This window comes from Xyrauchen texanus, unplaced genomic scaffold (assembly GCF_025860055.1).
Source record: "Xyrauchen texanus isolate HMW12.3.18 unplaced genomic scaffold, RBS_HiC_50CHRs HiC_scaffold_750, whole genome shotgun sequence".
Taxonomy (NCBI): Eukaryota; Metazoa; Chordata; class Actinopteri; order Cypriniformes; family Catostomidae; genus Xyrauchen; species Xyrauchen texanus.
Window position 1 is genome coordinate 7,719 of NW_026266743.1, and position 15,452 is coordinate 23,170.

At 38.5% G+C, this 15,452-nt stretch overlaps 3 gene segments (V, D, J or C); 2 read left to right on the forward strand and 1 right to left on the reverse strand.

Annotated features, from left to right (window-relative positions):
- Positions 1 to 4,710: 4,710 nt before the first annotated feature.
- LOC127642710 (immunoglobulin kappa variable 3-15-like) lies at positions 4,711 to 5,248 on the forward strand. The segment is given in 2 exon segments: positions 4,711 to 4,799; positions 4,926 to 5,248. Coding segments are annotated over 2 exon segments (372 nt in total).
- A 5,380-nt stretch (positions 5,249 to 10,628) lies between these two features.
- Positions 10,629 to 12,351, reverse strand: LOC127642711 (Ig lambda chain C region-like). The segment is given in 3 exon segments: positions 10,629 to 11,064; positions 11,823 to 11,874; positions 12,346 to 12,351. Coding segments are annotated over 3 exon segments (375 nt in total).
- On the forward strand, positions 12,352 to 12,884 carry LOC127642712 (immunoglobulin kappa variable 3-11-like). The segment is given in 2 exon segments: positions 12,352 to 12,436; positions 12,562 to 12,884. Coding segments are annotated over 2 exon segments (372 nt in total).
- The last annotated feature ends 2,568 nt before the right edge of the window (positions 12,885 to 15,452 follow it).

The window sequence follows — 15,452 nt, forward strand, 5'->3', positions numbered from 1 at the left end:
AATGTGAATTAAAAGTTAGCTGGGCATCAAAAATTACAATGTCACAATCTGTGCTGCTATTAGCAACCATGGTGTTCTACATCACCATGTTACACTCGGGCCATATAACACCCAGCACCTTCTAAGATTTATGGCCAATCTAAGAGATATTTTATTTCAGCAGCAGGGTCAAGAGCTAAATGAGAATCCCATTCCCACATATGTGATAGTGTGGGACAATGTCAGTTTCCACCGAGCTGCTCAGGTAAGGGAATGGTTTAACATCAATGGGCAGTTTATGAACTTGTACCTCCCTCCATACTCGCCTTTCCTGAATCCGATTGAGGAGTTTTTCTCCTCTTGGAGATGAAAAGTTTATGATAGACAACCCTACACCAGAGTAAATCTGCTGCAAGCCATGGATTTAGCCTGTGGTGATATTGGTGAGGAATCATGTCAGGGCTGGATACGACACACAAGAGGCTTCTTCCCCGTTGCCTCAGGAGGGACAATATTGCTTGTGATGTCGACGAAGTGCTCTGGCCTGACCCAGGCCAAAGACAAGAAGCACATTGATCACATGTTTACTCCTTTCATTTGTGTCCCTTTGAGTATCGTATACTGTAGTACAGTGCACTGCTGTAGACTGTACAATGAAAAAATATGAAATTTGTTTTGAGATTAAAAATGTAGTTCTCCCTGAGAACTATATGTTTTGAACAATGTGTTTTAAATTTTTTGGTGTATTGTTTACTGACTGCTTGATAGTGTATAGCATTTTGATCACTTTGTTTATGATTTGAGAGCAGTGTTTGATTTTGAACACAGGTAAAACTGTTTTGAGAGCAGTGTTTGATTTTGAACACAGGTAAAACTGTTTTGAGAGCAGTGTTTGATTTTGAACACAGGTAAAACTGTTTTGAGGCGAAAGTTTCATTTTGCAAGAGGAGTCAGAGGTTTTGTAAATAGTGCTTGAAGATGAGGTTTTGTGTTTAATGTTTTCAGAAAATGGAGCAAGGTTTCAGAAATTGTGTTTTAGCAATTGAGAAAAACTGTAATTGGAGTACCAATTAATAAGATTTCAGTTTTGGAGCAGTTTAGTTTTAGAAAGTTGAGTTTCATCCACGCTTTATTTTCCAACAAACATTCAGAAAGTTTTGAAGAGGAAGAATTAAGATCAGGCTGAGAGCTGATATATGGGTGTCATCCGCGTAACAGTGAAAACTCAGACCATACTTCCGAATTATGTGCCCAAGAGGCAGCATACAAACACTAAATAAAACAGGACCCAAAACTGACCCCTGAGGGACACCCTGACACAGAGGCACAGTCAGAGATCTTAAAACAATTTAACACAGTTCCAGACAGACCGGTCCACATATGCAATCTTTCCAATAATATGCTGTGACATATGGTATCGAATGCAGCCTTAAGGTCTAACAAAACCAAAATGCCACAAGCCCCAGAGTCGGCTATAACGAGGAGGTCATTCAGGATCCTGACTAGAGCAGTCTCTGTACTGTGTCCAGATCTAAACCCAGATTGAAAATTTTCTAGTAGGCTATTCATACAGAGATGAGTATGGAGTTGGCCAACAACCACACGCTCAAGCACTTTTGCCAGGAAAGGTAAATTAGAGATGTGTCGATAATTTGACATATCGGTGATATGGTCTTCCCGATAGAACTAGGCTTCTCAAAATAAAGGACATGAAATCAAAACATGAACAAAAACACATATAAACATGACATATTCCCCCCTCTCTGGGTGGCTCCAGATGCCCCAAAGCAAAAACCCAGTGCTCAAGAGGGAACAGGAGGAATATGGGGTCTGTGGCAACTTGACATGGCAGGGTGTGGAGCATGGGATCAAGGCGGAGTTGGGGGGAGGGGTGGAGGGCATGAGAGGCCTGAGGGGCAGAGCCAATGGGGCTAAGGACCAAGGTGGAGTTGCAGGGATGGAGGTCTCCTGTGGAGCAGAGGTGGGCCTGGACCGTGGAGCAAATGTGGGCCTGTGACCCTCCCAAACTCCACCTTGATCCCATGCTCCACACCCTGCTACATCAAGTTTCCCCGTAAAGTCTGGGGCGTGGCTCTGACATGGCATGGAACAAGCTGAGGCATTGCTGTGACATGGCCTGAAGCGGACTCTGGAGTAGACATAGACTCTGGAATGACCTCTATGGTCGGGGGCAAGGTCTGAGACTTGGAAACTACCTCCATGGTCGTGAACATGAACAGAGACTCGGGATCGACCTCTGTGGTCATGAACACAGGCCGAGACTCAGAGATGAGCCTTCTCCTCCTCCTCCTCCGTGAGGCCGAAGTTGGTGGTGCAGGCTCTGGGACAGACATGGCTGGCAACGTTGGCTTGTTGGTCATGGCTGGCATGGGCTCATTGGCAATGACATGGGATGCTGTCTTGGCGACCATGAGGCGAAACTCATTAAAATTGATGTAAAAATGTCTGATGGTGGATATGACGCTTGTCAGTAATTCAGAAAAAGGATAATAAAATCATCAGGTTTTGATAAAACATTTAGAGTCCAAACCAGCTCGAGTGCATGCGGTCATTAAAGCAAAAGAACGACACACAAAACACTAAGAATCATTCATGTTTTGTCACCTGACATAGTTATTCAGAACAGATCATATCATTTTTAATGATTGTGTCCAAATGCAAAATATAATTAATTTTACTAATGTTCTCAGTCTGATGTGATTCCTGCATGATTACATTTAAAACCTCTTAATTAGTGACATTTCCTGAGAACACCATATGTTTGAGTTCCCTAATTTGACTTCATGATCTTGTTTCATAATGTCTCTGCAGGTGTTTTCATGCTTCATTGAGTGAAGATTATTTTTAAAATGTGAGAGAAAGTCCTGATCTAACTAATGACACAAATAATATCAATAAATCAACTTTTAAACAAAGACAGGAAACTTCAAATAATGTAATATTTTATTCGTTTATTGAATTTTGACAAGAGAAATCTGTAAGACAAAAGCACACATATACTTGTGTGAATAGAAGTCACTGTTAGTCTCCATGTGAGACATGAGTGAGAAGAGCAGAAGAGAATCCAGAGGATCTACTCAGAACACTGATCTCTGCTCACTTCTCCAGTGACTGACAGCTGCTCTTTCTGTTTGGCCTCACAGCTCACTGTGACCGCCTTCATCCACTCGTCCTGAGAGAGAGTCAGACTGCTGCTCCAGCTGTACAGACCGCCCTTCTCCAGGACCCCAGCACTGCTCTTCTCAGACCTGCTGCTCCCGTCCACCTTCCAGCTCAGGCTCCAGTCTGAGGGAAGCCCTTGTTGGCCACACACATCAGTGTTGCTGTGTTCTTTGTGGAAATCTCTTCACTGGAGGGCTGCAGGGCGCTCACTTTAGGACTAGTGATGCCTGACAAATACACAATAGACAACTTCAAAAGAAGAAAAGATTTCTTTCTCCAGATTGAAACGAAATCAATTACATTAGTCAATTATAGATTTTGAAGATCTTTAAAGATATCATTGAAAACTTTCAACATTAAACTGCAAGTTTGTTTCTTCATGTTGATCTGTTCAATCATATAAAGAACAATTTATTTCCCCAAAGACTCTGAATGACCAAAATGATGAAATGATGAATAAAGTTCACATATCTTTATATGTTTGCAGTTTGACTTACACAAAAGTTCAAGAATATTTTCCTTCATAAATTTCTCTTTCTACATTAAGAAATAACTATGAAAAGACATTGCCCAACCTCAAGAGAATAGAAAAGAAAATTCTGTACAATGATGAACTTTTAACAGTTCATTTGGTGAAAGAATTCCTCCAGTAAAACTTTATATGTTACATATTACATTAAGAAACATTTCATATTGAAGGAGCATTTTTATGAACTCTTGATAATGTTCGGTCATTTAAACACAGAGTCATTTAACATCTCCAAAAACTGAATAACATCTCACTTCTGTACCAGCAACAAATTCACATGTGCTGACAAAGTGTCAATTAAGAGTCTTTAAAGTTCACCTTCATTTCTGGAAAAACAGCCAAATTATTCAATCTGTCTAATCAGATATTATTAATAAATAATGAAATATAAATAATAAAAGTGAGAGAAATCACTGAACTCATATGTGTGTCAATTCAACATAAAACTGACACATTCCACATTATAAAAACACATAAAACATTAAAATGATGATTTGATGATTTACTTACTGCCAACATCCAGTCTGGTGCCGCTGCGAAAGTGTACCACAGTGATACAAACTAATAGAACAGCTGCACAAAAACCTCTGAGCCTTCACTAACTGCACTTTAAACACATGATCACAAACACATCTTTACACAACACACATTCAAACATGATTCAGTTCATATTGTCATCAACTACTGTTTCAAAAATACAATAAAAACATTCATAATTATATACAACATGTTTATTACAATGTAATAACTCTATAACACATTTGATTTAGTTTGATCTACTGAATGCTCATGAGATTTCCACAATGAACAAAAATCATTAGAATTTCAAGCAATTGTAATTAATAACTAAAAGATAAAGATTGAAATGTATGAATGTAATTTGACATGTAATTGTTTCTTATTTCTGCTGTTCTCCTGTAACGCTCACATTTTCTGCTGAGAGGAAACAGTTTTGAATGTCCCGCCCCTCTGATTAAAGCACAATATCAGACTGTCTGTTAGTCAGGACTGTCAAACCAACATCACTGTTCCTTCAGTTCTCACTCATTCACAGTAAAGATGACAGCACACGCTCTCATTATCTGCTCTCTACTGCTTTTCATTGCTGGTGAGAATCTGTTTCAGTGCATTTCACTAATATAAACTCAATTTAACTGTAGAAAGATTTTTTATTGTTATTTCAAGTGTCAAAAAGCTCTTGTGAAATAATATTTTATTTTATTTTGTGTTTCAGAGTGTAATGGACAGATCACAGTCACTCAGAGTCCCTCAATAACAGCTCAACCAGGACAACAAGTTCAAATAAAATGTAAAACCAGCAGTGGAGTACGTAATGGTGATAATTTAGCCTGGTATTTACAGAAACCTGGAGAAGCTCCTAAACTCCTCATATATTATACAAGCACCCTCCAGACTGGAACTCCATCTAGATTCAGTGGCAGTGGATCTAATAGTGATTTCACTCTGACCATCAGTGGAGTCCAGACTGAAGATGCAGGACATTATTACTGTCAGAGTGTACACTACATCAACAGTAAATATGTGTTCACACAGTGATAAAGAGTCGTACAAAAACCTCCTTCAGTGAAAGAGGAACTACTGATACAGAAACAGTTTCTCTGAATGTTTCATTATAAATTGACATGGACACAAAGTTTTAGATTTTGATATTTCACACTCAACACTACATATGAAACTGGACGACACATTTTATTATAAAGGTCAATTCAGTCATTTTTGGTTGATGTTTTACTGGCTGATATGACACTAGTCTTAAACTTTACTGACACCTATCCATGTGAATACAGCATCATGCAAACATAAAACATTTGTTTTCACAGATGTCATATTTGAATGTAATTCATCACTTTAAACATTTGACTTGTTTCACCCCTCAATTGGACAGACTCATATAAAGTGAGAGGTGATGTCACATACATGTTGTTCAGGTATTCAAATAGATTCATCTAGTGCTGGAGTCTCTTGTTTGATGGAGTGTGTGTGTTGATAAAGTGATTTTTCACGAGTGTTTTTAAGACAAGACTTGAGGAGAGTCGAGAGCACAGATATCAAAACTAACTCTAATAGAGAGACAATTCTTCTTCAAGACACTCGACTCCTCATTTCTGAAAATGGAAAAACACATCCAACAGAATAAAGAAGAGTCTCCTCCCTCTTTCTTTCTATTCTTCTTCTTTTAAACACACAATCACACACTTTCCTTCAATACACTCAGTCACACAGCACAATTTCACTCAATGTCAAAGAACTACAATTCAGTTCACAGTCAAACACTTCTTCCTCTCTCCATGGAAAGACACAAACTGAAGTCTCTCAGTAATCTGTATCATCTGCCTCCACTAATTAACCTCATAATGAAGCTCATTAGTGGCTTGAACATCTCAAACAACACCAGCAGAGAGAGACAAAGTAAAGTAGTATTGATGTTGAATAGTTGGGTTGTATTAGTTGTTTTGATGTTTTTTGATGTTGTTTAGTTAGAAAAAGAATATGCTGGGTTCACACATTTTGACTACAGTGTTGTTTTGAGCAGTAATGAGTTAGTAGAAAATGTATTTAAAGGTTCAGTATGTAAGATTCAGAAACACTTGTTATTAATGACACTTGTGGCCGTTCAGTGAACTGCAGCAGCTACCTGTTGCTCGTGCTCGTGCACACACTCCATAGGGACGCGAGCATCGGCCAAAACAATGACGTAATGTACAAAGAGACTGAACGTGATTCACCGGCATCATGCTGACAGATGAGGAAACATAATTAAAATGACACAGTTATGATTGTTTTACTACAAACTTTGAGAGTGTATATAATATTCGACTCTCCAGTGCTGGAACAGGGCTAAAACAAAGTGTGGATATCGGTCTGACTATGCGAGATTGTAGTTTGAAGTAATCACTTTTCTTTACATGTGTAACGTTTTGTAGCTGTAAAGACAAGGACGAAGATGATGATGAAGGAATGAAGAACCCAAGTGCAGTTTATTTAAATAAACATGAAACCAAAAACCCTAAATATAAACATGAATAAAACTTGAAACTTAAACTTGAACATGAACTAGAAATGTGCTACACAAACAAACATCAATACTAGACAAAGGACAATAGTAAACATGAGGGCTTAAATACATGACATGGGGACACATAAATCAATGATTAAACAGAACTGATCAGACAATAAACCAATGAAAACAAGACACATGGAGGGAAACATGAAATCACATGACAAGGGAAACGGGAACTAGACTTCTCAAAATAAAGGACTTGAAATCAAAACATGAACAAAAACACATATAAACATGACATATCTTAAGAACTCCTTAAGAAGGATTTCAATGAACTTTTTGAAACACTTAAAAGACTGAAAGTTCAAACATTCATCAGTGGACCACTTCCAGCAAGAGGAACAAACAGGTTTTCACGGTTGCTTGGGCTTAATACATGCCTGCAAAAAACCTGCAATATAAAAAGGAGTGAACTTCATTGACAACTACAATCTGTTCTGGAGTCAGAGGCAACTGTCACCACCCAAACAAACTTGGTTCAAGAGAGCTAAAGGACAATATCTACTTCTCCCTCAATCATCCTTCTGCAGTGTGTGCCAATCCACTCAATCTGAATGGCACACACACACCTGGACACAGTATGAATGACCACAGGACTTCACTTCAGCACCTGAATGGACATGCGGTTGACAAATCACACAAGGACAATGATAACACCACTCAGCCACAACAATTTCTGCTCATGGACACAATCTCAGCTGAGCCCTGCCCACAAAGCTCACCACAGACAGACTGTGACATATTAGAACTGCTCCAAGATTCAGCACCCAAGGACGACTTTCTGGAAAACACCCAGGGAAACCAGGACAGCATATTACAGCCTCCGATAGCACCAGAGTAACAGCCCCTCTCACCAGACACGTTATCCCTCTCTCCAGCATCTCCACATCTGTGCTTCTCAGAGAATCTGGAAGTGCCCGCTCTGCAGGCAAAACTACTAGTGGTTTAATACGCTACAGCTCCCCTGGTGAGCTGCACTAATGGGACACATTCCACACAGACCGGCACCGCCGCTCTGTTTTTCCCTTCCCACTATGTGCTTATGTATCACACACACACTGAACTGCACTCTTGCCGGCCAAATATTATTTCCCCACTCACAAGGGCTCCCCCGGGTCCCCCCAACCCCCTGGGGCTCATGCAGTGGATGCTTGGCGCACGGCGTTGACAATGGGTTCCCGAGCGTAAGCTAGCTTACATAATACGAGAAGAACCTCTCGTGAAGAGAACGTCTCAGTTACCTACGTAACCTCGGTTCTCTCTAGATGAGGGAACGAGTATTAGCGTAGCTGGCCGTGCTTCAGCGCCCACGGCGATTTTCGCTTCATTCAATGAAAACCAGGGTTCCAGCCTACGAACTGCGCTTATATGCACCCTAGCCACGCCCATTCTGGCGGGCTTTGGGACAGTGAGCGCGCGGGCGCCTCTCATTGGGCGTGAGTTCACGCAAGTTCGTCTATAGGCTGCAGCAGTTGCCGCAGAGCAACCAATGAGCTCGCTAGCTAGCCCGCTCAAGGTCTGCAGTTGCTGCACTGCGTTGACAATGGATACAAAATTAAGGATAATATTTTGGCTTCAATATCTCAGAAAAGATGAATCTTTCCCGTAGCGTAAGCTAGCTTACGCAATACGAGAGAACCTCTCGTAAGAGAAAGAGCAATCTGGATAAGACCATATTAAGCAACTATAGACCGATCTCAAATCTTCCTTTCATAGGCAAGATCATTGAAAAAGTTGTCTTCAATCAGCTGAACAAATTCTTGAACTCAAATGGATACTTTGACAATTTTCAATCTGGTTTCCGATCGCATCACAGCACAGAGACAGCTCATAAAGATAATAAACGATATTCAGCTTAAATACTGATACAGGCAAATTATCAGTACTGGTACTACTCGACCTCAGTGCTGCATTTGACACTGTCGATCACAACATACTTCTTGACAGGCTGGAAAACTGGGTGGGGATTTCTGGGATGGTCCTAAAATGGTTCAGGTCATACTTAGAAGGGAGAGGTTATTATGTGAGTATAGGAGACCATAAGTCTGAGTGGACGTCCATGACATGCGAAGTCCCTCAAGGCTCAATTCTTGCGCCACTCCTGTTCAACCTGTATATGCTCCCAATGAGCCAAATAATGAGAAAGAACCAAATTGCTTACCACAGCTATGCAGACGACACACAGATCTACTTAGCCCTATCACCTAACGATTACAGCCCCATTGACTCCCTGTGCCAATGCATTGATGAAGTTAACAGTTGGATGTGCCAAAACTTTCTTCAGTTAAACAAAGACAAAACTGAAGTCATTGCGCTTTGGAAACAAAGATGACGTTCTCAAGGTGAATGCATACCTTGACGCTTAGGGGTCAAACAACTAAAAATCAAGTCAGGAATCTTGGTGTGTCTCTAGAGTCAGACCTTAGTTTCAGTAGTCATGTCAAAGCAATAACTAAATCAGCATACTATCATCTGAAAAATATTGCAAGTATTAGATGCTTTGTTTCCAGTCAAGACCTGGAGAAACTTGTGCATGCTTTCATCACCAGCAGGGTGGATTATTGTAATGGACTCCTCACTGGCCTTCCCAAAAAGACCATAAGACAGTTGCAGCTCATACAGAACCAGAAAACATGAACATATCACACCAGTCCTCAGGTCTTTACACTGGCTCCCAGTTACATTTAGGATTGATTTTAAAGTATTATTACTGGTATATAAATCACTCAATGGGCTAGGACCTCAATATATTGCAGATATGCTCACTGAATATAAACCCAACAGATCACTCAGATCATTAGGATCACATCAGCTAGAAATACCAAGGGTTCACTCTACTGCAAGGAGAGTCTGCTTTTAGCTATTATGCCGCCAGCAGCTGAAACCAGCTTCCAGAAGAGATCAGATGTGCTCCTACAGTAGTCACATTCAAATCCAGACTCAAAACACATCTGTTTAGCTGTGCATTTACTGAATGAGCACTGTGCCACTGTGTGTCCGACTGTTTGTACTGGATTTTATTTTATATTCTAAACTGTTTCAATTATTCTTATTTTTTTTTATTCTTATTTTAATCTCTTCTATGTAAAGCAGTTTGAATTACCATTGTGTATGAAATGTGCCATATAAATAAACTTGCCTTGCCTCAAAAGGATGTGCTGATCATCTTTCTGATATTATTGATTTTTCCAGAGAAGAAAGAAGCAAACTCACTGCACTTGCTGTCTGAGAGCATTTCACTGGGAATCTGGCTTGGGGGGTTTGTCAGTCTCTCTACAGTCGCAAAAAGAGTGTGTGTGTTGTTTAAGTTGCTGTTTATAATATTCGAGAAGAAAGTCTGTCTAGCTTTGCCTAGTTCCACATTAAAAGCATGGATGCTGTCTTTGTATATGTTATAATGGACTACAAGTTTTGTCTTCCGCCACATGCGCTCTGCTTTTCTGCATTGTCTTTTCATATTTTGCACTGCTGTTGAGTGTAAAATATGAATCATGCATGTTTGTCACCTGACATATTTATGCAGAAAAGATCATATAATATTTAATGATTGTATTCAAATGCAAAATATAATTAATTTTACTAATGTTCTCAGTCTGATGTGATTCCTGCATGATTACATTTAAAACCTCTTAATTAGTGACATTTCCTGAGAACACCATATGTTTGACTTCCCTAATTTGACTTCATGATCTTGTTTCATAATGTCTCTGCAGGTGTTTTCATGCTTCATTGAGTGAAGATTATTTATAAAATGTGAGATAAAGTCCTGATCTAACTAATGACACAAATAATATCAATAAATCAACTTTTAAACAAAGACAGGAAACTTCAATAATGTCATATTTTATTAGTTTATTGAATTTTGACACGAGAAATCTGAAAGACAAAAGCACACATATACTTGTGTGAATAGGAGTCACTGTTAGTCTCCATGTGAGACATGAGTGAGAAGAGGAGAAGAGAATCCAGAGGATCTACTCAGAACACTGATCTCTCCTCACTTCTCCAGTGACTGACAGCTGCTCTTTCTGTTTGGCCTCACAGCTCACTGTGACCGCCTTCATCCACTCGTCCTGAGAGAGAGTCAGACTGCTGCTCCAGCTGTACAGACCGCCCTTCTCCAGGACCCCAGCACTGCTCTTCTCAGACCTGCTGCTCCCGTCCACCTTCCAGCTCAGGCTCCAGTCTGAGGGGAAGCCCTTGTTGGCCACACACATCAGTGTTGCTGTGTTCTTTGTGGAAATCTCTTCACTGGAGGGCGGCAGGACGCTCACTTTAGGACGAGTGATGCCTGACAAATACACAATAGACAACGTCAAAAGAAGAAAAGATTTCTTTCTCCAGATTGAAACTAAATCAATTACATTAGTCAATTATATATTTTGAAGATCTTTAAAGATATCATTGAAAACTTTCAACATTAAACTGCAAGTTTGTTTCTTCATGTTGATCTGTTCAATCATATAAAGAACAATTTATTTCCCCAAAGACTCTGAATGACCAAAATGATGAAATGATGAATAAAGTTCACATATCTTTATATGTTTGCAGTTTGACTTACACAAAAGTTCAAGAATATTTTCCTTCATAAGAGAATAGAAAAGAAAATTCTGTACAATGATGAACTTTTAACAGTTCATTTGGTGAAAGAATTCCTCCAGTAAAACTTTATATGTTACATATTACATTAAGAAACATTTCATATTGAAGGAGCATTTTTATGAACTCTTGATAATGTTCGTCATTTAAACACAGAGTCATTTAACATCTCCAAAAACTGAATAACATCTCACTTCTGTACCAGCAACAAATTCACATGTGCTGACAAACTGTCAATTAAGTGTCTTTAAAGTTCACCTTCATTTCTTGAAAAACAGCCAAATTATTCAATCTGTCTAATCAGATATTATTAATAAATAATGAAATATAAATTATAAAAGTGAGAGAAATCACTGAACTCATATGTGTGTCAATTCAACATAAAACTGACACATTCCACATTATAAAAACACATAAAACATTAAAATGATGATTTGATGATTTACTTACTGCCAACATCCAGTCTGGTGCCGCTGCCGAAAGTCAACCACAGTGATACAAACTAATAGAACAGCTGCACAAAAACCTCTGAGCGCTTCACTAACTGCACTTTAAACACATGATCACAAACACATCTTTACACAACACACATTCAAACATGATTCAGTTCATATTGTCATCAACTACTGTTTCAAAAATACAATAAAAACATACATATTACATTCAGAATTATATACAACATGTTTATTACAATGTAATAACTCCTCTATAACACATTTGATTTAGTTTGATCTACTGAATGCTCATGAGATTTCCACAATGAACAAAAATCATTAGAATTTCAACCAATTGTAATTAATAACTAAAAGATAAAGATTGAAATGTATGAATGTAATTTGACATGTAATTGTTTCTTATTTCTGCTGTTCTCCTGTAACGCTCACATTTTCTGCTGAGAGGAAACCGTTTTGAATGTCCCGCCCCTCTGATTAAAGCACAATATCAGACTGTCTGTTAGTCAGGACTGTCAAACCAACATCACTGTTCCTTCAGTTCTCACTCATTCACAGTAAAGATGACAGCACACGCTCTCATTATCTGCTCTCTACTGCTTTTCATTGCTGGTGAGAATCTGTTTCAGTGCATTTCACTAATATAAACTCAATTTTATTGTACAAAGTTTTTTATTGTTATTTCAAGTGTCAAAAAGCTCTTGTGAAATAATATTTTATTTTATTTTGTGTTTCAGAGTGTAATGGACAGTACACGGTCACTCAGAGTCCCTCAATAACAGCTCAACCAGGACAACAAGTTCAAATAAACTGTAAAACCAGCAGTGGAGTATATAGTGGTAATTATTTAGCCTGGTACTTACAGAAACCTGGAGAAGCTCCTAAACTCCTCATATATGCTGCAACAAACCGCTACACTGGAACTCCATCTAGATTCAGTGGCAGTGGATCTAATAGTGATTTCACTCTGACCATCAGTGGAGTCCAGACTGAAGATGCAGGACATTATTACTGTCAGAGTTTACACTATCCTGGAAGCATTCGATGGTTCACACAGTGATAAAGAGTCGTACAAAAACCTCCTTCAGTGAAAGAGGAACTACTGATACAGAAACAGTTTCTCTGAATGTTTCATTATAAATTGACATGGACACAAAGTTTTAGATTTTGATATTTCACACTCAACACTACTTATGAAACTGGACGACACATTTTATTATAAAGGTCAATTCAGTCATTTTTTGGTTGATGTTTTACTGGCTGATATGACACTAGTCTTAAACTTTACTGACACCTATCCATGTGAATACAGCATCATGCAAACATAAAACATTTGTTTTCACAGATGTCATATTTGAATGTAATTCATCACTTTAAACAATAGATTCAGAAATGAATGAAAGTGGATGAGGATGTGCTGCTGTCACTGATATTCTGTGTTGAATCATGAGGAGATGTTCCAGTATACACAAGTCCAGATGTTTATTTTAGGAGTTATAACTTTCATTATATGACTTATATGATAGTTGAAGAATGAACATAGACTGTTTGCACAATGTTATCAAGCTTATCAAGTCAGATTTGAATCTCTTTAGTTCGATTACTTCAGCATTCAAACTGTGTATGTTGATAAATAACTCGTCAGTCTCTGTGATTTTGACAATCTTGGAAGCTGGTCTGGGATAAATTGACCAAATTATTTTTATTATTTTTTGTTTTGTTTTATATTGACAGCAGAATGTTGTTGTGATGACATCACAATCAGCCCAGTTTGCGGTCACCCCCACTTCTAAACTCGTTCTGGTGCCGGCGGTTCCCGCTGTTTCCAAAAACGATTAACGACTCAATAGAGCAGAAGTGAAACTGGTGTGTTCCAGTTCAGATCATTTAACCAATCAAACAGTGAATCTGAGAGTGTGAAAATCACATTTGCATTGTCAGTGTGGAATGATTGTGTTTCTCTCAGAATAGATCAGATCTGTCTCCAGTGACCATGTTCAAACCACAAGAGGATTCATTTAGTTTTACCAGTAAATGCATCTGTTCAACTATTAACGTTAAAAACTTTTTAGATTTCTTGATCAAATATTACATCTAATTGTCTCTGTTAGTAGAAAGACACTTTAAACAGTGAATTTGTTTTGTCACAAATGTTTGTTGATCAGAAACTTTATTATTTTTTTTAAATGAAACATGCTTTAATCCTGAAGGAAACTGCTGCATCACTGCAATAACACTCTCTCTCTCACACACACACACACACACACACACACACACACACACACACACACACACACACACACACACACACATGTTGTGTTTCCATGTTTTATGGGGACTTTCCATAGACATAATGGTTTTTATACTGTACAAACTTTATATTCTATCCCCTAAACCTAACCCTACCCCTAAACCTAACCCTCACAGAAAACTTTCTGCATTTTTACATTTTCAAAAAACATAATTTAGTATGATTTATAAGCTGTTTTCCTCATGGGGACCGACAAAATGTCCCCACAAGGTCAGAAATTTCGGGTTTTACTATCCTTATGGGGACATTTGGTCCCCACAAAGTGATAAATACACGCTCACACACACACACACACACACACACACACACACACACACACACACACACACACACACACAGAATGAAGAACATTTAGTTTTTAGTGCCTGCTTCTGACCTTTGACCTCATTCATCATGCTGACCCGTAACAATTTGACCGTTTCATATATTGATGCAGCTCACTCTCATATCTAATTGTGCCATTTGAATCTCCAGAGACCTGTAACATCAGACAAAGACAAAATGTTCAATTGTTCAGATGCAAACTCACAACATAAATAACATCGAACTTAAATAAATATCTAACTGGGGACATACCATAGTCACCCATTGTTTTTATATAAGTTATATATGTATAGCCACACACACACACCGTACAGTGAACCAGATGCTGCTGATGAAAAAGTCTTTTATACAAGCTCCATTATCACAGAACTGTACGAGTGGTTTGAGGAACCAGATCAGTACATGAATTTGGAGAAACCAGAACCATATCAGACCTTAAAAAAGGCATTTATCAAGAACCACAGAGGTCAACTAGATGAGAAATTGACACAAGCTGATGCTGTAAACAATGTCTCCACAACGGTGTCCACCACAGATCTCCATTAATACTTTCATCCAGAATCTTTTGCTGCATTATATAAAAGTGTTCATGCAGCTCAGAGCTCAAGTTAATTGATTTCAGTTTACGTGAGATTGTTATATTTCCGACTATACAGTAAAACAGAAGATAAGTTGACTTGTGTTGTATTGCAATAAAGTCACTGGAGGAAAAATGATGAAAATCAGTTTCCTGTGGAAGAGATCCCCGGTCCATCTGTCCTGAATCAAACAGATGAAGTAGATCAAACTCGTTTCAAGCCAAATGAAGGTGAATCTACAGTTCAGTCCTGTTTTTATTCTATATATGTTCCTTTGTCGACTATGTCCTGTTCCTTCTGATTTCAGAATGCACTCTCTTTAAAATCCATATTCTTTAAAATGAACGTGGGGTTACTTGTACTTATGAAGAAGCTCATGTAAGCGCATGTTATTGATCTATGAATGGTTTGAGGA